This window comes from Agrilus planipennis, unplaced genomic scaffold, assembly GCF_000699045.2.
Source record: "Agrilus planipennis isolate EAB-ADULT unplaced genomic scaffold, Apla_2.0 scaffold133, whole genome shotgun sequence".
In the NCBI taxonomy this organism is placed as follows: Eukaryota; Metazoa; Arthropoda; class Insecta; order Coleoptera; family Buprestidae; genus Agrilus; species Agrilus planipennis.
The window spans coordinates 411,108-437,189 of NW_020439039.1; the positions used below are offsets into that span (position 1 = coordinate 411,108).

A 26,082-nucleotide genomic window follows, 5' to 3' on the forward strand; every position below is an offset into this window, starting at 1 on the left:
TCCTAGGATTGACGACCTTTTGATGATGATCGATTGGAGAAGAAATTAATATTAATAGTACAAGTATATAGTTTTCCTAATATGTAGACATACATGTTATGGACATTAGGCCGAAAAATAATTAAATTTGTTGTCAAATACGTATTTTAGTATTCAAGTCATGTTTTACATAATTGCATATAACACTAAAATAAAAACAATAATATTACGTATAAGGCGCTACAATAGATGCAAATTCGTTTTGACTGTTAAAACTGAAACAACCTTCGATTTTATGAACTTGATGCTTCGAATGATGATGCTTCGTTAGCGCATACAAACGTGTCTAAAAACAGATTTTCTGACCTTTCGCACCGTGATTCGCACGAGTACTCTTGCCAAATAAATTTTGATTCCTGAACAATCTGGCACTTGAACGAGGTTAATGGTGGATGCCGCGATCTTTCCTTGTTTACTACGCATTTTAACACTTAAACGGCATAATAACAGACGCAAAGTTATTTTTATACAAAGCAAAAATATGTTTTGCATTATAGAATACTTCTAGAACTTAAAAATAAAACGTCTATTATTGTCAATAGTATTTAAATAATTCGTAGTCTGTAAGCCGATACCAACAGGTACCCAAAGTATATTTTTAAAATATCCGTTTTCATCCCTCATCATAGAAATGTAATGTAAAATCAGATACGTTATTTAGTATTCGTTGCTGTAGTCGGTTTATTTTGCATTATTTTGAATTTTTATTGAATTAGTTTTACCTTTAACATTTAACAGACTCTTTATTTGATTTTTTTTTTTCAATAGACTACCATTCTATTACGATCACTACGAGCAAAAACTCTAAATTAAAAAAAAAGAAATAAAAATGTAAATTTGTTTCGAAATACGTTTTTATGTTAAAAATTGAAAATCAAACAAACATTCTTCTAACATGAACAACTGCTACTACTACTACTACTAAAGGACAATAACCAGAAAATCAGTTAAAATCGAAACTTATTTGTATCAAATTTGAAATCAAGGAACAATAGAGAAACTGATCTAAATTAATAGGGGCAATTAATATCAAATCGACCCCACGTTTCTTTAGATTCTAGTCATAGTTCGGTAACTGTCTTATCTTGATGTTATTTTCGTATTTCCAAAGTAATTCGCTGAAATATAGAAAAGCGCTTTCAAGGTTTTTTTCAACGAAATTTTACAACAAAACGTTTTTTAATATGCTTATTTATTTTTTAACATTTTATTTATGTTCATTTTACAGATGTACTTTTCTGAAATGAATTCTTCAAAAAAGTTGCTTTCGTTACACAAATTTCCATTATGTATGTTGAATTTATAGCTAATACTCTCTCGTTAGATTTGAAAATTTTGACGACTATTACATAATATGTATATTAATCATCATTTACTTAAACTACCCAATAATTACTGACCTCAGTATACTCAAAATGCTTTCAATTGAAATTACCTACCATAACCTATCTCTATGACATTTTTAATTATTAATAGTGGTTAATATGAAACATTAATGTGAAAATTCATTTTCAATTTTCCGTCCACTACAAACTACCTCAGGTTGATGAGGGAAAATTTTTGTTGATGTTCGATTCCCGGCGGGGGTGTGACAACAGCAAAGAAATTTTCCCTCATTAACCTGGGTAGGTAGTTTGTAGTGGATGGAAAATTGAAAATTAATTTTCACATTAATAAAACCTATCACCATGGTTTTTTCCAATTTTGTGAATTGTCTTTTTAGAAGTTGCTGAAGAAGACTGTTCTTTCTGCAGTGACTAAGCGATCTAACTAGTTTTCCTGAAAACACTGACTGAAGGCTACTTTTAAAATTTTTTTTTTAAATAATACATACGTTTTCGAAAGTTTGGAAAATAACAATTTTGAAAGCAACTACTTGACTTTAGCAATTCACTAAGGGAGCGAAGCGTCAAAAATATTTTCGGTTTTTGCACTTTTGACTTGACTTTTGGGTCATCAATCTTTTTCCTTCGTGCCACCTCAGACAGACGCACGGATAGGCTGATGTGCAGACAGACAGACAGAAACAAAAACCGTAAATGACTTGACGACCATATACGTACAAACTATTAATTTGTTTTTGACAACATCAATAAAATTGCCGAATTTCATTTCATTAAAAATATCTCCTTATCTTCGTTTCATAAATAAATTTCCAAAATATGGGCAGTAAAGACACATAAAACAAATTAATAAAGAACATTAAGTTTTTAGTTAGTAATTTATCGATATTGTCACACGTGGATCGCGATTTCGAACTTATTAGTTCTTAGCACTTTGTAAGGCTCATGTCAAATACATATTTTGAAATCTACCGTTAGCAGCAACCTTGAGATTATATCAACTTGCTTTTTTAGATAGCTTCGGTTCAATCGATGATTGACCGAAATTAAAACCATATTTATAATCTCTAGCAAATTCAGAATAACAAGTATTGTGTCAAATATTTATGAAGCAAATGGGGCATTAGTTTTTAAAATTCTAAGTGATTTAATGATCTCAGTTCCAACTGAAGAGGAGCCCTAGACAAAAATTTTCAGTCTCTCAGAGTCTTTTAGCGTCTTTGAGAACGTCTCTCACAGTCTTTCACAGTCTCTCAGTTATTGCCTAGGTGTTTTTATGGATCTCTCACAGTCCCTGTATGAGAGACTTGAACGATAAAATTGTTAATTCAGAGAATGGAGTCTTTCACAGAGAGACTGAATGAATAAAAATGAAAAATTGAGAGACTCGAGTCTCTCGTAGAAAGACTGAGATCTCTGAAATATGTTGAACTGAAAATTTTAACCATGTCTATCGAGACACCACTTATTGAGAAATTCGAGTCTCTCGTTCAGAGATTCGAGTCTCTCAATAAGAGACTGGATACGAAATGAGGATCTCTTTATGAGCGATTCGAGTCTCTCGTTCAGAGACGCTAAACAGTTTTTTTTTTTTTGAAGTCTCTTGACAGTCTCTCTCAGGAACACTAGAGAGACTCGATGAGAGACGAAGACTCGAGTCTCGCTTTCAGAGACTCTGAGAGACTGAACATTTTTATCTCGAGAGGTATTATTATTATAAACGTCTGCACCCATAAATAATTAATAATACGTAAGTAATAATCAGATGAGAATAGTTTCATAAGGTAGAATGCCCTATGTACGAAACTGATGAAACGATAAGCGCCTGGCGTTTCAATTTTAACTCCCCCCTCTCACATAACGTCAGACTAAACAACATCTCCCCAATTTTCGTTAAGTTATGTTCATACCATCCTCTATATTTAAACAAAAGAAAGCTTCAAATATTACCACTTAGTCATTACCTATTTGAAAAACGCAATGAACGAAAGAATTCAAATAATTAAAGTTTCATACTGAAACTTTGATCTGCATTTTCTAATTTGAAAAGGTCCTTAATCTTGAAATTGATCAACAGGATATGATAAAACGTCGTCATACACCTAATCGTAATAAGAGTCACGTTGCGACTGCTTATCCTGTGTCTGTTTTAGAAGTTAATATAAATATCAATATAAGTATAGATCATTTTCCTAATTTTCTCATAATGAATGCAAAATATTGATTCTAATATGCATCTTCGCTTATTAATGATATTTATTGTTGATTATACGTTTAACAAAATGATACATCTGTAATTGCCGGGATATAAGGTGGCCGATTACACAAGCAAAGCATAACAGCAAAATAAATTACTTTAAACTGCAATTCTACACAAAAATATATACCTACATAAGTCACGGGCACCAATTAGATCATCATTTGTAATTTTTAAAGGTCGCATTTGATTTACGAATAACAACCTGCAATAACAAGCCACCTGAAGGCGATTAAACTAATTAAATTGAAAATTTCCATCACATGGTTATTTCTTTATTAGCTTTGAGTTATTTTTTGCATTAAAACTACATCGCATTTACTAAATGAGACATACCAAGCTAGTCTATTAAAATGCAATGATAAAACTGTTAAAGCAATAGCAAAACGAATATAAACAGTGAAATTGAAATATATTGGTGCTGCGTAAAACCAAATGTCCAGGGTTTGAATTCCCGGCGGGGGTGGGACAACAGCAAAGAATTATTGAATTAATTCCTGTTTGTGCTTCTAATATATCTCTGTGTAAACCTTCACCTATCTCGCCTATTTTTACATTTCGAATACTTCTAACCTTTTGTTTTCCGCCGCACCCACCGTCCATGTTTCGCACCCGTACAGCGCCGCGCTGCCAACATACACCTTTAATAATTTTATTTGAATTTCTAAATTAACCATTCGCGAGCATAGAAGCGACTTGACCTTGCGCTATCCTTTGTGTTACATCTCTAATACTCTTTTCATCCTGAGTTATCTGAATTCCTAGATACCGAAAATCAGCCACGGATTACTAAATATTTTTCGCGCTTCCTTAAAAATATATAATTAGCACATATTCAGTGACGTGAATTGATATTTATTTACAAAAAGTTGTTATTTGACGCATTGCATTAATACACCTATTGAAATATTGTAATTATTCACACAATCAACATGCATTGTAAATTATCGCAATTTTTTTATTTGCCTGTCTATATTGTATTTCAGGATCAGTTTTCTACTTGGCGTTGTGTATACGTATTTTTAGAAATAACAATAAATAATTCTACTTCATTACACGCACTATTAACAATAAAGCACTTCTTCATTTTTTATAAGTATTTATAATGCTTGTAAATATTTGAATTCATGTATTTAAATCAATGTCAAGAAAATATATTGTCAGTATCCTTTGGTGGTCAGTCTTTAAATATAAAGGATCAGTATTGAAATATAAATGGTCACCATTTCAGTTGAAGCGGTAAGTATTTAAATATATATGTGTTAGGCCCGAAGACCGAAAACGCTCAGTGGCCGGAAAAAACGGCCACATCGCGTTCTTTCTTCCTAGAGCTGAAAAACAATTATAAGAAATTTAATATTATTGAAATGATTCGGCGAGAAAAACCGAACCCATCTTTGGTATCCAATTATAGTTGTCAATAATTGAATTGTTTCCTAAAAACTGAAAAATGGATTGAAATTTATTTGTTTTATAAGTACAATATTAATCTGATTGTACGCAGGTAGAAAGCGGCAAATAATACAAGTCGAACATTAAGAACGCGTTATGAGCGTTCAACAATTGACAAAACGCGTTCCGACTGTTTAACAGTTACCAGAACGCGTTGCGAGCGTCTAAATACAGCCAAAACGCGTTCTGAGTGTTCGAAGGCAGCCAGAACGCGATGTGGCCGTTTTTTCCGGCCACTCAGCATTTTCGGTCTTCGGGCCTAACATATGCATTCCAACTAGGTAACTAACATCTAGGGTAAATGTGGAAGAGCTGTTGCAGTAGAAGAGACTCAACTGTTTTAGTCCGTTATGACAATATTCTCTGCGTTAATAAAACGATCTCGTGCTCGTGACTTACGTTTTTCAGAAGGCAAATACGAACAGGAATATTGTTTATGCATGAATACAATATTTACATTCGTAGAAGTGCCATTTTTAAACTTACGCCATGAAATTTCACACTAAAAGCAGCAGTCTTTAAAAGGGCATACTAGTCTGAGGAGAAACTATTTGGGAAATACAAATCAGGGGAGTAGGAAGGATGATTCGAAAGTAAAAAAATCATTTGTTTTTCATCATATAGTCTTCCAGCAAGTTAATACATTCAGTCGATGTTTTTTCTAAACTCAAGATCTCCTTAAAAAAATCTTTGTCTTGAACCTCCCAAAACGCCTCAACAGGGGCATTTCGCTATCGTCTTCGAATTTCTTGCTTCGGAGGTGTTCTTTGTGTAGAGGAAAGAGGTAGCTCAATCTAACGAATGGGGCAGGTGTTTGAGCAGTTCTAATCCCGGTTCTTGAATGACAGCCACCGTAATTACGGCTTTATGAACCGGTGCGTTACCTTGGTAAGATAAAACTGGCCAACGCGGCCAGACAAGTAATAATTTGCCTGTAATCTTTTAATTTGGTCTACTTAGTAAAGTCCGAAATTGTGACTCCTTTTTCTAAATATTCCACCATAATTATTTCTTCAGCGTCCCGGAACGTGGACGGGCATCCTTCGCGATGTTCATGTTCACTTCCCTTTTACATTTGTTGAGATAAATATTGATGTGCAATTATAATTTTATAATCTGTATAAGAAATTAAGGTATGAGAGTTAATTATCATTTTAATTTAGTGTAGAATTACAATTTTTATCTAAAAGAATTTTAGAATGATGCAATTAAATGATATTTCTTTATCATATTTAACGGTTGAGGGCTGCAGGTTTTGTGTAGTGCTTTTATAACAAATTTATAAAAGATGATGATCGACTTCGATGTTTCAAATGCTCATAATGGCCTTATGAGTTTTGCACAATGTATATTATACATACGTGTAATTTATGTTCAACAGCTAAGGTACGAAAAAACAAATGGAAAACACAAATAATAAATATGTCATCTATCCTTTTTTGATGCGGCGTCTCTACCATCAAGAGCGAGCCACGTTACCTACATTGGTTTTTCCTTATTTAATTTTGTTTATTTTCGATTGGAATTTTCATTCATTCTTGTGTTTAAAATAATAGCTTAACTTAATATTACATTCTGTTAATATATAATTTTATTTAACGAAACACTTTCAAGGTTATGCGTTTTTTTTAAACTGAGCGACATTTCTCCCGTATGTACCCTAAAGTTAATATATTAGATGTTCATTCAGTAACAGTAAACCAATTTTACAAGTGTACTTAATGTGCTTCCCTATTTTCATTTTATTTTTAAAATTCATATACCTATGCGCGTTTGAAATTATTGTAATTATCTGAACTTGTTCGTTCTTGATTATAATAAATTCCCTTTTTTGGTGTCTTATCCGGCTCGAAGGACCATAATGTTGTTGTTATAATTTTCTGAATACACATATGAAACTAATTTTATTAATTTATATTTGTGTAAGCAGAACAAGACCCAACAAGTGTCCGTATATAAAAGCAGCATATGTAAATACATTTAAAGCATTTTGTAGGTAAGCTGAGACTGTTAACTGTGACTGAAATAGATAGTATGCTAAGTGAATTTTCTCCAAAGGAATGTGAACGTGGGATTAGAATTAGTTAATCTATTTAAAAGGAAGACTTTTAATACCTACTAAATTAACTCATATGATTTTTTTTACGTGAGATACTACGATTGAAGGATTATTTATGACTGAATAATTTTTGTTAAAAAGTTACTAATACTAGATATTAGTACCTACAGAGTTTCTTTATCGAAGGTTGACTTTGAAGACTATATTTTTTAATATTTGAAGACCATATTGTTTAAGACGTTAGAGTAAGGTTGTAACTTTTATCTTGCTCATACTAAAAGATCATCATGTGAAAGCATATTGGGCTTATATTTTGCAGTTTGAAAGCAGAAGCAGAACTCACAAGAATTCGAACTGCAATAAAGAAAGATATCTTTTTATTTTAACATTTGGACAATTTTTCCTAAGGATTTATTTGAATTAGAAGCTAGGTAAAGCCTTAAATCGAAAAGTGAATTGCAAATTGCACATTATGCATGTACAGTGTTAATTTTTACTTATAAATCCACTTACTTCGACACTAAAATTACTACAGTAATACATACCTATATATGTAACCTAGAGGTAGTCCAGAATAACATGAACCTTCAGATATATAAGTTACATAGTGGAACTGTAAAAAGTGATCGCCAATGTTTTTAAGAGACAGAAAAGTAGTAATCAATAAACGGGGGCAGTTTTATCACTGTGAAACCCAAGACTAAGTTCATGTTGCCCTAAATTACCTCTTTTTTCTTATTTTTTTTTGGTATGGTTCTTGCTTTCACTCTGGTATTAACGTAAAAGCGGCTGCAGCTTTTGAACTCCTTTATTCCTTCGTTTACGTAAAATTTTTAAGAATACCTTTGACGATTCTATATTGAAAATATTCTGTTAAATATAAAGTCTAGACTAGAGTTAAAAACGGTTACATAGAGAAACGTGATCGACCTTGTGTAAGAGGCATGTCACGTTGCCACTAAAAAATCTGAATCATCAGAAGGAAACGTGGTAGTTAATAAGATCTAGCGAAAAAGTAACGGAACGTGGAATTAATCAAACTCTGGTAAAGACGCGCTTAATCTACGACATCGTTTTGTTAAAGACATTCCTTTAAAGAGTAGATACTTTACGTTCTTTTATATTTCTTTCAGTCTGAAATCAAAATTGTTCCGTTTGGAGGTAATACATTTCATAATAACAGACTCATACAAATAAATCGTTTATGACCAATTATCACATAAAATAGAAAGTACAATAAAAAATATAAAACGTTTACAAAACCACGTGAATAAACACAAATCGCATCCTCTTGTTTTAGACTTTTTCATTTCGTACAGTCGTGCTCCTGTGGTTATAGTGGTATATTAATTCTCTAGTATTAGCTTAATGTACATAAATAAGTGGTCTTTAACCAAATACAAATAGAGAAATAGTGAATACGTCCACTGTAACAAGGTTGCTAGTTATAAGCAACTAATTTATGGGCATTTTATGAAAAGGTAACTTTGTTATGACGACATTTGCTGAAAATTGCTTACAGCCAGCGATCGCGTTGGTACATCGAATGCATTTTTCTGGCATCTCCACGCTCGTATTAGTAAGCGAACTGGACTGTCTATCTAAATATCCTAACTTTCGTTGCTTGTTTGTTTGTTGGCTTTTCACGTCTCAACCGATCATTATAGAATTTTGTACGCCCATTGACAGGGGTACAGAATAGAATATAGGGTACCTATCATCCAGAAAACAATATTGTTCCAAAGGGATTGAAAAATTAGTTCCATGTGGTCGATTTGACGCCTTAACTATTCGATAGATCATCATGAAATTTTGTAGATACATTGCCAGAGATACAGAGTAGAGTATAGGATAGGCTTTTATTCCCAAGGGATAGAAAAAATAGTTTTTTTGGTCGTCGATGACCTTTAACATGTAATTAGGATATCAACGCGAGCTAGTACAAGAATGACTTATTACAAGTAAAACTTCTATCAACATTAAAAAAAATTCGTGATGTTAAATGAATAGTATGTGCGTTCGAAATGTGGTGTTATATGCGAATGATGAGGATAACGTGGATAGAAACGGTTAGAAATGAAGAGGTATTCGAAAGAATAGGAGAGCAGAGGGCTCTATGGTAGTCAATAAGAAATAGGCGAGATAGATTGGTAGGACACCTTCTCAGGCATGAAAGTCTAGTCAGAGACATATTAGAGGCAGAAACTGGAGTTAGGAGGGGTAGGGGTAGACCTAGATTAGATTACTGTTCGCAATTAGTTAAAGATATGGGTTGTTCTAGTTTTAGGGAAATGCGAAGATTAGCTCAGGATAGCAAAGTGTGGAGGTGCGTGTCCCACCAGTCTTAGGACTGACGACCTTATAATGATGATGACGTGCATATGTATGTACTTAGTCAATAATGTGTTGACAGGTCTCGGTTATGCAATTCTAAGACACATTCAGAAGTGTAGTGGGCCCAATAGTGGGCCGCCTCATATTTAAAAATCAACAGCGTTAATTGAAATTTAAATTCAGAATGCTACTTAAGACACATCAAATGTATTGCACAACATTATACCTATGTATATGTAATACTTGACATCAATGTCTACGAGGCCTATTAACACAGGCTTACAACCAATGTACCGCTATAAAGCTGAAAATTAATCTAATCGTAGAACGAAATGAAAGTACAAATACATATAAAGTTTTGAAAAGTTATGTATTTCCATTTTATGTAGAGTACTGTTTTAGGACCTGTTTAAAAACTGTTGTATGCTCTTTAAAAGAATTTAATTCATTTTTTCTTCAATTAAGAATTAAACAGACCACTTCTTATGTAGTCTATCTAATAACCAAAAAGTAAATTATTTTGTTTTCATCAATTTTTTTTTTTAAAATATTTGCTTTTTTGAGAATAACATGAAATATTCTACAAACTTACCAATTAATTAACTAAAGAAAAAAGTAAGTCAAACAACTAAGCCGAACCGATATCTAGACGAGTTAATCAAAAATAAGTTTTCTTATCGATCACACTGCTATAAATAATTGAGGTATGACAACAATTGTCTTGTCCCACCGTAACTTTGCGATCCTAATAAAAGCATTATACGGTAACATAGGTTAGGCTGGGTTAGGTTGCACTAGGAAAAGAGTTGTCATTGCTGTGTATTTCTTCTGTCTGATTTCAACAATGTGAACACAAAAAATTCTTGTTTTTGATTGATTTGTTTGATATCGGTTAGTTTTACATAGTTTAACTTTAACATAAAAAGGAAACTTGCCAACAAAGAAAAGTATAACATTTATGTTCAGTGAACTTTTTTCCTTATTTGTATGTGTGTATATTAAGGTAATTTCACTGGCAATGAAATTTATTTATTTTGGTACAAACAACGTAAACACAACTACTTTTTAAATTTGGGGAAATGTTTTGTTTTTGTAAAGCACGAAGAAAATCATGATATGTAACTCGTCACGTAGACTTTTTCCATTTTTCGTATTCGTCGTATGAAATCTATATACAAACAATTTTATTTATCTTGCCTATCTCAGAAGTAGCAACTAAAATAAAACAAATTTGTTTCGCGCCGCTAGAATATTACCTAAATACAAGCTTTATAATTTTTTATTCCAATGTAGATTCAATTAACATAAAATAAAAATTCTTTTTTTGTAACGTCAAACCAAAGGTAACCTTTATGTTGAAGTGTCCTGATTAACTTCCTACTAAGTAGGTAAATGATATGGCTTATCAAGAGGTTGTTATTTATGTCCTAATCTATAAGGTCAAACAACCTATTACAATGCTTACCTTCGTTGACGTTACAGGGTGTTCAAATCCCGGAACTTGTAAGACTATTCAGTTAACGAACTTTTAAAAACTGTAACAGTAAATTGATTAACCTTCGGTAAAAACAATGTTTTTGTTAAACTAATAACGAATTAGTTCATTGTAAGACATACACTCGATCGAAAGAGTACAATAACCATAACACATGCTAACTTAAGTAATCGTAAGATTACCTTTATGCGAAAACAATGTTTTTCGTAAATAAATAATTCACTATAAAAATTGGAAGAATTCGATTGTTATAATACACCTAATATTAATTTAACTAATGATAAGATTAACTTTATGTGAGAACAATGTTTTTGTTAAACAAATAAACAGTTAATGATTAAGTTGAAGATTCGGTTAGATGAATATGATTATTATTTTACAATTCTTATTAGAAAAACACGACAACGACAACAGTTCTAGTGCGTTAAGAATATACCAATGAATGAAAGAAATGAATTGTCAAATTCTGAAAGATTACAATTGTATTCTTTTATAGAAGTTGTAATAGGCAAACTATCCTATTGTATTTTGGTTAATGGGGACCCGTCAAATTGAAACCGCACAAGATTAATGTCACTTTGTTAATATCGACTTCATCCTACGCTATACCCTTACTTTAATTATTTTTCTACCGCTTTTTTCATCATAACTTTCCAATTTCCTGTAGTTTTTCTTTTAGCTTTTCATCTAAGTTTTCATGTGAGCCATATAACTAATGTATTATTTTTCCGGATCTTTTACCCGATATTATGTGTGGCGGATAACCGGCTAAACCCCTACGGTTAATGGTTCAAATTATGACAAACGACCTATCCCAATTCAATTTTAATTGTAGGTACCAATTTTCACTAGGTAGATTTTTTTGTTGTGCATTAAATTATTGTTGCTGGTGTTGATTTTTCTTTATTCTCTGGTAAAATTACCCAGCACGGCGTCGTTATTCGGTAACCGGCCGGTCCTAAAAGTGCCGAATCCGCCGGTACCGAATCCAAACCTTTTTTGTTAAAATCGACTTTATCCTGCGCTACGCTGCAAATGCTGGGTATGTTACAAAACGCGTGTTATCGCTACACACTTAAACACGTGTTATTTTTAGTTTTTGCGTGATGAGAACTATTTTCATTTTATCTATATACAGTATACGTTTTTATTTTCTTTATTATTTTTAAAGTTCTATGTTATTTTACAAATAAAGTTCTGCAATCAAGTATAGTGTGATAACTTAATTAGTTGATACCCTCCACTCAATACAACAGGTACTTATACCATTGTTCTAATAGAAGATAAATCTATAAGTTTTAATCAATAAATACTTATTATTTTCATGTGATTTTTACTGATTGATGTTGAAAATTAATATAGTAAAACGCGCCTACACGTGTCTTCTTAACACGTGTTACAGAATTCTATGATTCATCCAACACCCTTTTAAATAAAATATACACAGGTTAGAATAACACACTGTAGTGTGTTAAATATAACACACACGAAAGTGTGCTAAAAATGAGTACATCGGAATAAAACGTGACAGCGTTTGCAGTGTTGCAACGGAAATAAATAAGCGTATGTTCAGTAGTACGTTTTGAGTAGGTACGTTAATTTTTAAATGCATTTCAGGCCTATATCCTAAGAAAATTTGAATTAATCAGTAGGTAGGAAAGTTTTGCAACGGAAAACAAAAATGAATGTTGAGTTTCAGTGAAGTATCTAATAGGCTGCAGTAAATCTTCGGTATTATTGAAGGAAATTTTACTAGGTACCTATTTCAAATTATTGTAGACAACTTAGGAAACTATAAAACCTTCAGTGAAAAAGGTTAATATCTCTATTAATTTTATATGTGATTTGAGAAAGAGGAAACTGCCGATTATATTATTGTCAAATTCAAATACAGATATAATAGTATAATCAAGACCCTTCGTTCTGCGCCATGGATTTAAAAAACTTAACAAAAAAGGGATGAAGTATTTCCTGACAATTATCGTCGTCAATATTGAAATCCTTTCCAGGAGTTTAAGAAAGTGTCGGTATTTTCTGCTTTTCCCACTTCTTCGTCTGTAGTCGTTGTTCTTCTTGGGGAAATTTTTCGAATCTGGTTTTATCTGTTCGCAAACAACAATAATCATGTGATTTTTAGAAGCGTCCGGTATAAAACATTTACAATTTGATGGTGGGAGACCAGTTATTCAGCGGCTGTGAGATCGCGTACTTCAAAGTCTACCGTCTGCAAGTGGTATAGTGGTCGGTGGCTTCTACTCTTCAGATCTTCTTCAATCCCTCTGTTCTCGCTGGTGTCGTCGAGGATTTCCTTGACCCTGAACGCCGGGTCGGCCTTCAACTTCATTAATTCCGAGTACATACGTCGACTTTACCGATGCAATAACCCACTCTCTTCCACCAGATATTAAACGAAGCATCAGGTACAGGAACCGGTTAGTAGCTATTTTCAGATCTTCTCATTACCTTTGCTCATTTCGTCCCTCTTTTTATAGCACAATTTCCCAATTTAATTGACTACATAATAAAATTTCAAAAACGATTTTGTCGAATTTACTTGAAACAAAACTTCAATTAACTCGATGTTTATATGACGATGGCAAGAATAGTCCACGAAATGCTTGATAAGGGAGCATTTCTACGGTTTGTAAAATTTCTTTTCAATTCTTCCGGGTATCTGATTTTAAATAAGTACCAAATTTCAATCCTTTGAAGGAACTTGAATTATTTCGTTTGTAGTGTTTGTAATATTATCTGGCACGTTTAAGTACTTAACTTCATCGTAGACACCAATTTTTTTTTAGTTATCGATAATCAGTGAAGTTTTTATTTTTAACTTGTTTTTGTTTTTTTTTTATATATTTTGTGTATTAAGCGTTGATAATCTTAATTTAAGAACATATAGCCATTATTTTAGTTGTCAACAACGCCAATTTACTTTTTTTCTCTTTAAACAGTCACTGAAATACAGACAACGCTATTTTTTTTTTTGAGATATGAAAAGATATACCTACTGTTTCGTTAGCTGATATCTTTCTAAACGCTATATCAATTCTTAGGGTAATTGAAAAGCTTTGATACCATACAAGACAGTGATAGTCTTTACATTTGTTGATAACCGTAATTTATTTATAAGAATACAATTTAATTAAAAAAAATAATCAGATATTATCCGAAATAGGTATGTATCTACTAATATTTTTTAGTCCGTTGAATATCTCGAGACGGTTGAGAATTTTGGATAAAGGTGAAAATTTATACCTCGGTAATGGGAAACATTTAAAACGTTCGAGAAAGTCATAAAAGAACTTGAGCTAATTAACAATTGATTTAAACCATTAACAATTCACCGTAAATTTTGAGGCATAAAAATTCATACGCCTGAATTAGAAATTTAATGCGTTGTGTTTAGTAATAAATAATTGAAGCAGAATGTTTTTAAAGCATACACACGCTTAAAGACATATTAGAGGCAGAAACAGGAGTTAGGAAGGGTAGAGGTAGACCTAAGTTAGATTACTGTTCACAAATAGTTAAGGATGTGGGTTGTTCTAGTTTTGAGGAAATGAGAAGTTTGACTCAGAATAGGAAAGTATGGAGGTGCGTGTCCAACCAGTCTTAGGACTAACGACCCTATGATGATGATGATGACACACGCTCCTTAACAAATGAATTGAAACTTTTGATTGTTCTTTATATTCTTTTTTACTTCAGCCGGTAGTCATCATTTTATGAGAAAACTGTTAATAAAAACGCTATATAAAACCGCCAACTTCATTGCAAGTTTGTCACACAGTTAGTTACGAGCAGTTTATTTTTTATCTGATTATGACTGCATGCAATTGAGGAAGTTTGAAAATAACACTTAAAGCTACAAGGATACAATTGCGAAAACACACAATAGGCTGGCTGGTAAACTAGCTGTAGTTGTTTCATTTGATTTTCCTTAGGTAGAACAGTTTTCCATAAGACTGATTTTAACCTTGAATTACATTAAATATATCATCATAATCATAAGGTCTTTGGCTTGAAGATTAATTGGACACGCAATTCCACATCTCTAAATATTTGCCGTATATCTCTGCCTCTCTTTACTCCTGTATGTTGTTGTTTCCAGAAAAGCTATTTCTTATTGACTTCCTCTGTTCCCCTACTCTTTCTAATACTTTTTTATTTCTGACCTTTTCTATCCCCGGTCATTTTAACTTATTCCTACAACACCACATCTAACAAGTTTATAATACTCTTTTTTCTAAATTTCCAAATAAACCGTTTACGAACGTAAAAGTGGGCATATTCACTAGATATATGCAAAATAGATTTTTATTTCATTTAATTATTTAATATTTCAATAGTGGCACCACTATACAGTAAAAGTTCGCGTTTTCATTATTCGTGGGTCAAAAAAATTGCAACCCAGTTCCTGTATTCGCGGTTAAAAATTTCATTATTCGGGGTTGCAATCGGTAAACAAAAAGGATTCAGGGTCATTTATTAAGGGGATTGGCTGCAATAGACCTCTCGTGCCTCGTGTGAATTTTTCCGAAAACATGGGTTTCTATTCTATACATTGTAATTTAACGCTGCGAGATAAATATCTATTTTTTTGTATGCTAACAGACAAAGGTTCCCACTAACTCGGTACGTTTTTGGTTTTCAATAATATTGTCATTAAAAACTTTTAAAAGTGCTTAAAGTTGTTGTTTCTAGTAAGACACGTATTTTAAATAGAAATTAAAAAATGGCCTTAGACAAGCATTAGAACAAAGCTTTATCTATCTTACGACAAAATTTCAAACCTCTGTTACAAATATTAAACTCATGATATCTAGAACCGATAAGCATGTTTTTAATCTACGGCGCGTGTATTACTGAATCCTCTTAATGTATCAGCTTCTTTTGAGTTTGTACAGTAGGTACGTATCGAAGCGGCTTTTATAAATAATCTAACCGAGTAGAAAGGGATTTGGTGTTATTTTTCAACGTATTAGCATCTTTTGAGTACTATTAGCCCGTGCCGAGGCCACTTTTATAAAAGATGTAACCGAGTGGGCTAATTTCAAAATTTAAAACAAGAAAAAAATCACCAAATTTTTTAAACTCTTGCCTAAAGCTGATTAATTTTAATTGCGAATTTATCAATACATTGATTTTATTTTGATACATATTGGTTTTATTTTGGAATCTTAGAACGTATCCCTTATGATTCCATACTAATTACATTTCCATATCCACGGTTTCTGTATTCGCGGCATATTTATGGAACGTATACCCCGCGAATAAAGAGCTTTTACTGTAATTAATTTTTAGAAGCCAAAGTTAATTTTTTTAATAGGCCGTAATTATAACAATCTTGGGTGAATTTCATAAATAAATGTACAGGTTCATACAAATTTTCTTGGTTGATATGACATGGAAGGAAGATAGTGTGGAGAAAGGTGAGCTAGGATACTCTATAAATAATGAGAGAAGAGTTTGATTTAGCACTATAGCAGTAGACATCATATCTTCAGGCTAGTCAGCTACATTTGAGAGGACTACAAACGGAACATTCATACCAAAAAAGATAGCCGAGGATATATGCGAGAAATGTAGAACGATTAGCTTAACTTCCAATGCGTTAAAAAACTTAACTAGAATCATACAGGGAACGATGTAAAAAAGGGTGGAAGAGGGGAAGACCAATTTGTGTTTAGAAGAAACTGGGAGCACGGGAGGCCATTTTAGTTTTGTGGGTAACGAATAGAGAAAACGATAGGAAAAGGGCGCGTAGGTACATATACGATTCGTAAATTTAGAAAAAGTTATTTACAATGTTTATTATTTAAATTAAATCACTGTTCATAAATAATTAAAGATGTGGGTTGTTTTAGTTTTAGGAAAATGCAAATATTAGCTCAGGATAGGAAAGAATGGAGGTGCGTGTCCTGTCAGTCTCAAGAGTGACAACCCTGCGATGATGATGGTTATGATGATGATATAATATGAATTCTGTTTGCGAAGATGTTGACGTACTCTTCTAATGAATAGCATGTGACGTCTTCTAAACCAAAAAACTTGCAGAATTCAACTTTTTGAGATTTATTATCAAACCAGCTTATGTTAGGAAGTAGGCAGATATAAGAAAATTAGACATTTTATGAACCGTAGTTTTTAGAAAATGACTTGTAAAATATTAAAGTATGAGATATGATATGAAATAAGACATGTTCAGACATTTTACCACTTTGAGTTTTTATGCAGGCAAACACTTATTTATATGTATCTTCTAGTTCTGAAGAGCGTTCAATTTTGGACAAACTTAGCTAATGTTCTGATAATTATTCCTAAATTAACCTTCGTGCCGATATTAAAAATAATGTGTACGTGCAAAAACTGGTTTGTAACTACAGGTTTTGTACATATTTATGTATATGATGTGATGTTGAGAAACAGAATGTATAATTATCTATTATTAACTTTTTCGCTTAGAAAAAAGTGAAGAACTGCACAAAATTTAGTTTTGTCGAACAGAATTTCGTTTTAAAGTTATGAAACGTTAAAACACCACAGTACAATTTGAACGAAGACTAACAGAAATTGTATCGTTTAAAAACAAATAATTTAAATTCATGACACAATACGAGAATTTTATTTCTGTGATAGTCACTGTATGTAATACTGTAATGTCTGGATAATTTACATCCGCTTTAATTCAAACATTCGTGTAAGTAAATCAAATTACCTAATCGTATAAAAAAAACTCATAATCCGAATTTCTGTCTTGGATAATTCAAATTACTAATTCGAACTCCAATGTTAGTATCTGTTAGTGATTCTTGTAGTCAGTGGCACATATGCAGAACTTCTATTATTATTCTAATAAATGTTCACGCAAGTAACAGGGTTGGAAATGTATCTATCGATCGTCCATATTTCGATTTATAATATAGGACGTTATATTGGTATGGTTATTGTAAAAGTGCATACAGTGGTACATGTACACATTTGCCGAAAAATGTTCACATTTTCACCATACTAAGTTGATATCTACCTAAATGTGCTGCTTATCATTAATAGCTGGCACAAAACTGTAATTTTGAAGATTAGATTATGTTTGATAAGGATGTGCTTACTTGAAATTCAATCAGGAAAACTTTTCCAACTTTAACCTTCCCTTCCAGTTTACGATTTTATTCTGTTCTCGATATAAAAAAATCGGTTGTCTGTAAAGTCGGTTTACTGACGATAATTGAACGTGAAAGACGTGATAAGAAAATACTGATGGAATGGTTTCATATTTTAAAAGAAAATTTTAATTTTATTTGTTTGATAGATATTTTGTATGGATATAGAGAAGGAGGTAAATGGAAATGTATTATTGTATAGCAGCTGTCCACGCGGACGCATCGCTCACTCAAGTAGGAGAGAGACAGATGTTGAACGCTGCCGAACGCGGAGACCGATTGTGCCTCTTTGTCGCTCGTTCCGCGCTCTCGCTTGCACTTCAAGCCTTAAATGGAACGCCTCGGAGCGAGGTAACGCCGCATGAGTCATGTTTTTTCGTGCGTGCAGCCGGCTCCATCGAATTATAAGACGTTGTCACGTCAAAAAACAATTGGGGACATTCGTGTGGATAGGACAAGAGGGTGTAAAACTCTGAATGTGAAGGGCCAGTGGTGTTTTGGGCGTATATATAAATTAAGAAACAAATAAATGTAACTTACTGAAGTTATTAATTTTTTTAAAATCGTATTCCTTACACGAATGACTTTTTTAACTAAATCTGAGTATTGGGAACGGTATCGACTTTTACTGACAATGTCCATAAGGCGTGAGACGAAAATACTGGACGATGGACGCGCAATATGAATTAATTTTATAATATAGGAATGCGGGACTTGCGGGATGCATTTGAGGTTTTGAGGGACAGTTTTATTAATGACTGCGATATGGTATTACAGCTGGCATTATGGGAAGCCCTTAATTTCGAAAGCTTGTATAATTTTAACGCTTAGGTATATGTGTACGGACAAAGAGAGGACAAGAGAAAACTTTTTATGTGGCATATGCAACACTTCACTTTAATTTCAATATTATGTTTATCGTACGTGATTCAAAAGAGAAATTCGCTATTTGTGCATGTCATCTAAGTAACACTTTGTCTAAAATATTGCATTGTTTCTTCGGTCAGGTAAGGATAAGGCTTTCATTCAAAATAAGAAGTGTTGTAATCAATTACTTTCATATGCCATACAAAATCTAAACTTTAGTATTATTCATGTACTTTATAAGTTCTTTTAAACTTTCGTAAAATATAAATCCTGTGGATGGCATACGAGAATCAAAAGGAAATCTGTGCAACTAAACTAAATAATCGGTTTTTTAAACAATACCTATTAAATTCCCATTATAGAAAAGAAGATAACTAGATAAACATGTATAAAAAATGCCCCCTCTTCAATAATCTACAATCTTGTTTCAATGCATTATGTAAATACAATAACATAGTATAAATTTAGAACTTTCATTAATTTCATTTTGAAAACTTTGTTATTTTACAATATATCACAAAACCGAACAGATAAGTTTCTTATCGAAAACTGATCGATTTATCCAAACTAATCCCAAATTGCTACCTCAAGGGGCGTGTCTTAAGAAAATTAAAAAAAAATAGATGCAGCTTTTCAATTAAGTAATAAGCGGTAAAAATTAATTGGTTGAACTTTTAAGCGATCATTTAGAATTTTTGAAAATATGCCAATAAAATGAATTAGTTCTGCTATTTATTTCCTATTTTGAAAAAAAGAACCTGATTGTGATTTAATTATGATTAATCACATTATTAATTTTGGGAAGTAAAGAACATAAAGTTGAGAGAAAATATTTATTTAAAAAGTTTGAGAATTTTCATGAAAACGGAGTATTACTTCATGTTGTACAGTGCATATATTTCAATGAGAATCTAACCGAATTAAAAATTTTCAAAAGTTTCAGAAAATACTACAAACGGCACAGTGAACGCCATCTGTAGCACGATGCTACATTTTAGGATTACGTATTTTTCAACAAGGTCCACTTGTGTGGATATCTACTTGCTGAAAACGAATCCTGGCGTAGCCAACCTCAACGTGATAGGCACGTTAGCTTAATCGAATAAAATAATTCGAAGTGGTCTATATGAGATCCAAAAAGATCGAAATCGCGATCCGCGTTTGGCAGTTTCGACAGAATACAGACCACTTCGAATTATTTTAATTTTCAAAAGTATTTGGACCCCTTTCGAAAGTTAAATCATCATCTACCTACACATGTAACTGCTTACTTTCGGATTTATTACAAAAATTTAATAAAAAACGGAGTGTATACTTATGTGCAAGAAGTAGAAGTAATGTATATTTATTTAGCTAGGATATATGTATTTATTTAAACAATGTTTTCGATTAGAGTAAATTCAAAAGTAAAAGTCGTTATTTATACCAGGAAGTGATTGTATTAAGCACTCTACACAGGGTGTTGATAATATCGCATGTTTACAGAATTAAATTAAATTAAACTGCTACTACTATTGTTACTCCTATACAAACAACATTTACTTATTGTAATTTATTTATTAGCTGAAGGATGATAATTTAAAATATGAACATTGATTTTACGATGGATAATTACTACAACGTCATTATTTGCCTTACTTTTTAGACATATATATATCTACTAAAAAACTTGTTTGCTAAATAATTCGTTATATTTGTTTACGTCAATTGGAAAACTATTCGAGTGCAGCCGATGTCACTAGATGGTAGAAAAAGTTTTTCATTTGCAAAAATTACGTCAGTTTAACACTATCTTCATTAAATTACCTACATCGTTTAGGGTAATTTAACACTGGTGAACGTGATGATGTGTTAATAACCATAATAGTCCACCGAAAACATAATTTTGATCAAATATTTATTATCGGTATAATCGTGACTAAACGTATTATGTTTACAAAGCGTTTTGGTCTGGTAATTGAGTTGTCTTTTATACATGTATAGGTAATTACAAACTGACAAGTTATATGACAACAGAAAAATTACATAACTTCAAAATCATAGTTTAATTACTTTAAAGTATGATGAGAAGGGTGAAAGGTAAAGCAATATTGTCTGTAACCAATTCTGCGAATGATTATTACTTTATTTATAATCATCAATTAGTATTAAGGCTTTTTATTATAAATTTACATAATTGAGTAGGTACTTTATTGAAACAGAGTAATAAAAAGTCAATTTAGTGAATTTAATTTTAATTTTCATTTATATGTATTTACTTTACATCCCATATAACTTACGTACTATCCCTACCTACCCGTAAATGCAGTGGTTTTATTTTATTTACTTATATTGTGCGTATCGTTTTGTTTTAAGAAAGTATTAGTTTCAGTTTTTCTTTGTTTTCCTTGCAGAATAGAAGAGCAATTCTACCAACATGTCTAAAAGTGCCAGTGATCTAGTATGGGACTATTTAGTCTTTTTCATTTTCGTTATTGCCAGTACGTTTGTGGCAATTTATTCAAGATTCGTAGAAGGAAAACAGAAAACGAAAGCTGATTTCGTATTCGCCGCAGGAAGAGTTTCTATGGGAGCGATGATGATGAGCATCGCTCGGGGCACATTAGGAGTACGATCCGTTTTAGGTAAGAAAAGTCTACATATGTAATTTTATTTACAGAAATCTTCTTTATAACTATCTTGTTTCCTCTATGTAGGTACTTATGAATCCGGAATTAGTATTTTTGAAATTCGTTGGTACATGAGCCAAAAATACATTAAATTGCAGGTTTCGGTATTATAATACACTCAATAAAAAAGAGTGCGAGGCGATGGGACGCACAGCTTACGTTAGTGTAAATATGTAGCACGTAAGTCATAAAAATGTGTACTACATGTATTTTCGTGTAACTTTCTCCGTGATATTGCTTATTTCAAGGGTTCAAATACTGAACTGTCCGACCATAATTTTGAGGGGAGTGCAGGTAGGGTCCCTAAGTGGATAGCACACTACCCCTTATGGGCCCCATGAGGTTGCCCCTCTGGCAAGGAAAAAAATTAAAATTAATTGAGAAATATATTTTACTAATTAGAAACTGTTCACTTTTACATATGTAGCAACGGTATAATACATATTATTTCTTTACTTTCGTCATTAACATTAAGGTAAACCGTTTTTATCAACATCTATGATTTTACAGGTAGTAATATTTTCATTGTTTGCAGAAACTATAGGCACATTTCTAAATATTTAGCATCGCATGGATACGTATAAAAGGACTTTCTTTTTCGTAGTAGTTTTCCACAAATTTCAATATTTCCATTTGGAGGAATATATACATATATCACTTATTTGTAAAATTTGTTTGCTCTTAAGTAATATTGTGTTATTGAGCTCTTTTGTAGTCAATAATACTTTAAATTGCAATCGTTTTACTGTTGTTCCACTTGATGCGTCTGGTTTTAGTAGTCTTATAATAACAATATCAGGAAGTACACTTGTTGGTTCGTTGTAAAAGATTTCATTGAAACGACGACATAATTGGGCAAGGGGATTGTTACCACTTTTCATTTTAGCGAGGGTATTTTCAAACGGATTTGCCTCATTAAACCAACATAAGGTAGATTTAATTGTCAGTTTATACATGTGTAGGTTTGCCCTTGAAGACCTATATGAGAAACCCATTAGGCAATCCTCATTTTATTATCACCACTTTGTGGGATATTCATGAGGAAGTTACGGGGCATGCCCCTTATAAATTCTAGTCGGGTGTCTGCACTTGTTTATCCATTAATTTACTTATACCTACTTACTTATGGTAATGTTGTCTTTACGTTTAGTTGTTAGCAAAAGTATTTTTCTAATGTTTGAATACTTTCATAAATAGTCACTTGTTGTGTAGAAGTCATATGATTATGAATCGTACAATTGTTTACTATACATTTAAACATAATCAGCAATCACTTACATAAGTTAAGAGATATCTCCTGGTTAGCTAGGTCATTGCAACATCGCATTGCCACACAAAGACAACATGACTAATTGAATGTTCACATATTTTAAGAGTTTTATAAATTTGCTGCCTTTATTAATTACTTCATGTAGTTAACTTGTGTATAGGTAATAAACGATGAATAATGTTTTTTCAGATACACACGTAATGTACGTGTTAATTATGTATTGAAGTTAGGTATTTAATCTACTGTTTATTCTCATTCTTTTTCCATCTAAAGAAGTGTGGCGAAATAACTAACAGCTGATTCCCGTGACTTCGCTCATGTGGTTTAGCTACAGTACGTATTAATTAACTCGTGTAAAAATGATGCACGATATCGTTTACTTCACGTTGAGGTAGAAGTAGAAACTTCTTCCAGAGCATTACAACCGTTTAAGCCTTTAAGGTCACCGTAATCTTCATCATCACAAGGTCGTCAGTCCTAAGACACGCACCTCCGCTCTTTTCTATCCTGAGCTAATCTTCGCATTTCCTTAAATTAGAACAACCCATATCTTTAACTATTTGCGAACAGTAATCTAATCTAGTACCTCTACCCCTCCTAACTTCCGTTTCTGACTCTAATATGTCTCTGACTAGACCTTCATGCCTGAGAAGGTGTCCTAGCAACCTATTTCGCCTATTTCTTATTGATTTCCATAGAGTCCTCTATTCTCCTATTTTTTCTAATATCTTTCATTTCTAACCTCTATCCACGGTGTCCTCATCATTCGCCTGTAACATTACATTTCGAACGCTTCTAACTTCTTTTCTGCCGCGCCCACTGTCCATGTTTCGCACCCGTACAGCGCCGCGTGACAAACATACACCTTTAACAACCTTTTTAGAATTCTAAATTAACCGTTCGAGAACATGAAGTGACTTGTTTTTATTGAAAGCGACTCTACCCTGCACTATTCTCTGCTTTATATTCCTAGATATCTAAAATCGGCCACTTCTTCTAATTTTTCTATCTTTATATTCGTTTATTCCCTATTTTTTCTTCCCTTGCATATCAGCATTTTTGTTTTACTTATCGTAATCTTATGTGCTTTAATTTAATAACTTAAAATTAAATAGAAATATCGTGATTGCAAAGAAAGTTCAAGCATTTAAGAAATAAAACTGCATTACTTCAGCTCAATTCCTCGGTTGTGTGGATGGAATTGGGCAGGGCAGTGATACTGGCATGAACAGCACTAATATGGTGATACGCAAACCGAATCTAACGAAGAATATATTGTATTATGATCAGATAAAGTATTATTGCAGAAATTTTAGCAGAAGAAACTAAAAACTATTCAAAAGTTTGTTTTGTACAGTGCTTTTATCCAAAATTTACATGATACTATCAAGGAACTCATGTAATAGGGTAAATTTTACTATTACTTCTTAATTTAATCGATTTCTCAAGTATATATTTTAACTGATGTTTTGGTTTCGTTATATAATTATAATGTAGTGCCTTTAGGAACAAAACAAGTATAAATAAAAATGCAGACAGGCGGCTACTTTTCACTCGGTGTTTGATTGTAGTAACTTTAGATAATTAAAACTGGTAGCACAGATAAAGAAACTGAAAATGTCATAAAAGTATTTTCTTTTGAACCTTTCTATCGCTTTAATTAGTGTATGCAATTTGAGATAGCTTTGATAGTCGAGAGTGCGGTACTGATTCAAAGTAAATATTAAAATAACGATAACGAATCCGGAAATATCCAGCCGACTTGTTATGTATGGATTGCAATTTTTAATGAGGCTAAATGCCAACGAACGTGAAACATAAACAATGCCGATTTGGTGAGTAGTTTATAAGCACATGTGATTCTATTAATGCTATTAGGTACTTAAGATTAGCCTTGACTGGTGAAACAATAAGTAGCGTATAATGGGTGATGAAACAAGTAGCATATAATGTATAATATAGAACAAAAAACAATTGATTAAAATATTATAATGACGCTAAAAAAATCAAGACGTACGGAACATAATTTTCTTTCATTCAGTAAAGTATTACGAGGATCTTTAATAATAAGAATATTCGGTAAAGGTCTAGATGATGGCCCCCACCCCCAAAGGGATGGGGTGGGGTGGGGGATCAAAAGAGGGTGGTCACCTGAGTAAAACCCCATAAAATATTTGCGGCGGTCTCACCCTCATAAAAAGTTATGGGAGTTGAAAGTTGATTATTTTGACAATTTTCATACAGTAAAATTCAAATAAAAATCAATAAAATAATTATTTTCAAGCAGGAGGAAGTGGGGGATCGAAAGAAGGTGGTCACTTGAACAAAACCCAATAACCTAACCTAACCTACCCTATTGATAAAGGTATTTAAATAATGTTTTATTTTTTCTTTACTTTCTCAATATTTTTATGTATTTTCCATTAGTTTTACCTTTGAATATTGTTTAAGAATGACTATATAAATATTTACATGCCTAGAAATGTAGAAAAATTGGCATATTTATTAACTTTGAACCCATAACTTCTTATGGTACAGTGGTGGGGGAGACCTCCTCATTATCTAGACCTTTACCGAATATTCCTATTTTTTACTACTTAAAAGGTTTGAAACTCCTTTTTGTTAAACAGCTTTAATATGTTCTGAAAACAATTTTGAAGCAGCCGGATAGCCAGCAAAACCACTACGGTTAATGGTTCATGTTTTTATTTAGGTGGACTTTCTATTAAATAACACCCTCACCAACATTCCAAACCACATTCAAGAAGTCGTTTAAATACTAAGCCAATGAAATTTTAATTCTTGATTGGCGTATTTTTATTGTGGGGGTTGAATTGAAGCCGTTGAAACGGGACTCTTATGTTTATAAATACTAAAAGTCTATAAGCTGACAATATCATACTAATACTAATAAGTTATCATCAATCAAAACAAGATACACCAACAGTACCAGATCCAAACCGAGTACCCGACCTACCTCTGTTATCAATACTTTCTAGGTCCAGTAAATAAAATAAAAAGAACAAGAATATACCCGATGCAGCTTTGATACTCTTAATTCCTCTAGAGTCAGAGATCAGCATTTGTGACCCTAATCGAGTAATGCCTACTATGTATATATAAATAAGTATATC

At 32.4% G+C, this 26,082-nt stretch overlaps 2 protein-coding genes across 4 annotated transcripts in view; one reads left to right on the forward strand and one right to left on the reverse strand.

Annotated features, from left to right (window-relative positions):
* Nucleotides 1–26,082, reverse strand: part of LOC108738820 (octopamine receptor Oamb) — a 404,007-nt gene that overhangs the window by 130,499 nt on the left and 247,426 nt on the right. The window lies entirely within an intron of this gene.
* LOC108738818 (sodium-coupled monocarboxylate transporter 2) overlaps nucleotides 1–26,082 on the forward strand; it is a 61,165-nt gene that overhangs the window by 19,069 nt on the left and 16,014 nt on the right. Inside the window, exons 1-2 of one of the 3 annotated variants that reach the window (XM_018472406.2) lie at nucleotides 13,148–13,399; nucleotides 21,403–21,633. In XM_018472406.2, coding sequence (XP_018327908.1) covers nucleotides 21,426–21,633 — 208 coding nt within the window. In that variant the 5' untranslated portion in view covers nucleotides 13,148–13,399; nucleotides 21,403–21,425. Of the gene's footprint in view, nucleotides 1–13,147; nucleotides 13,412–21,402; nucleotides 21,634–26,082 lie in introns of those variants that run through there. The other 2 variants (XM_018472405.2, XM_025976716.1) reach the window with 2 other exon arrangements.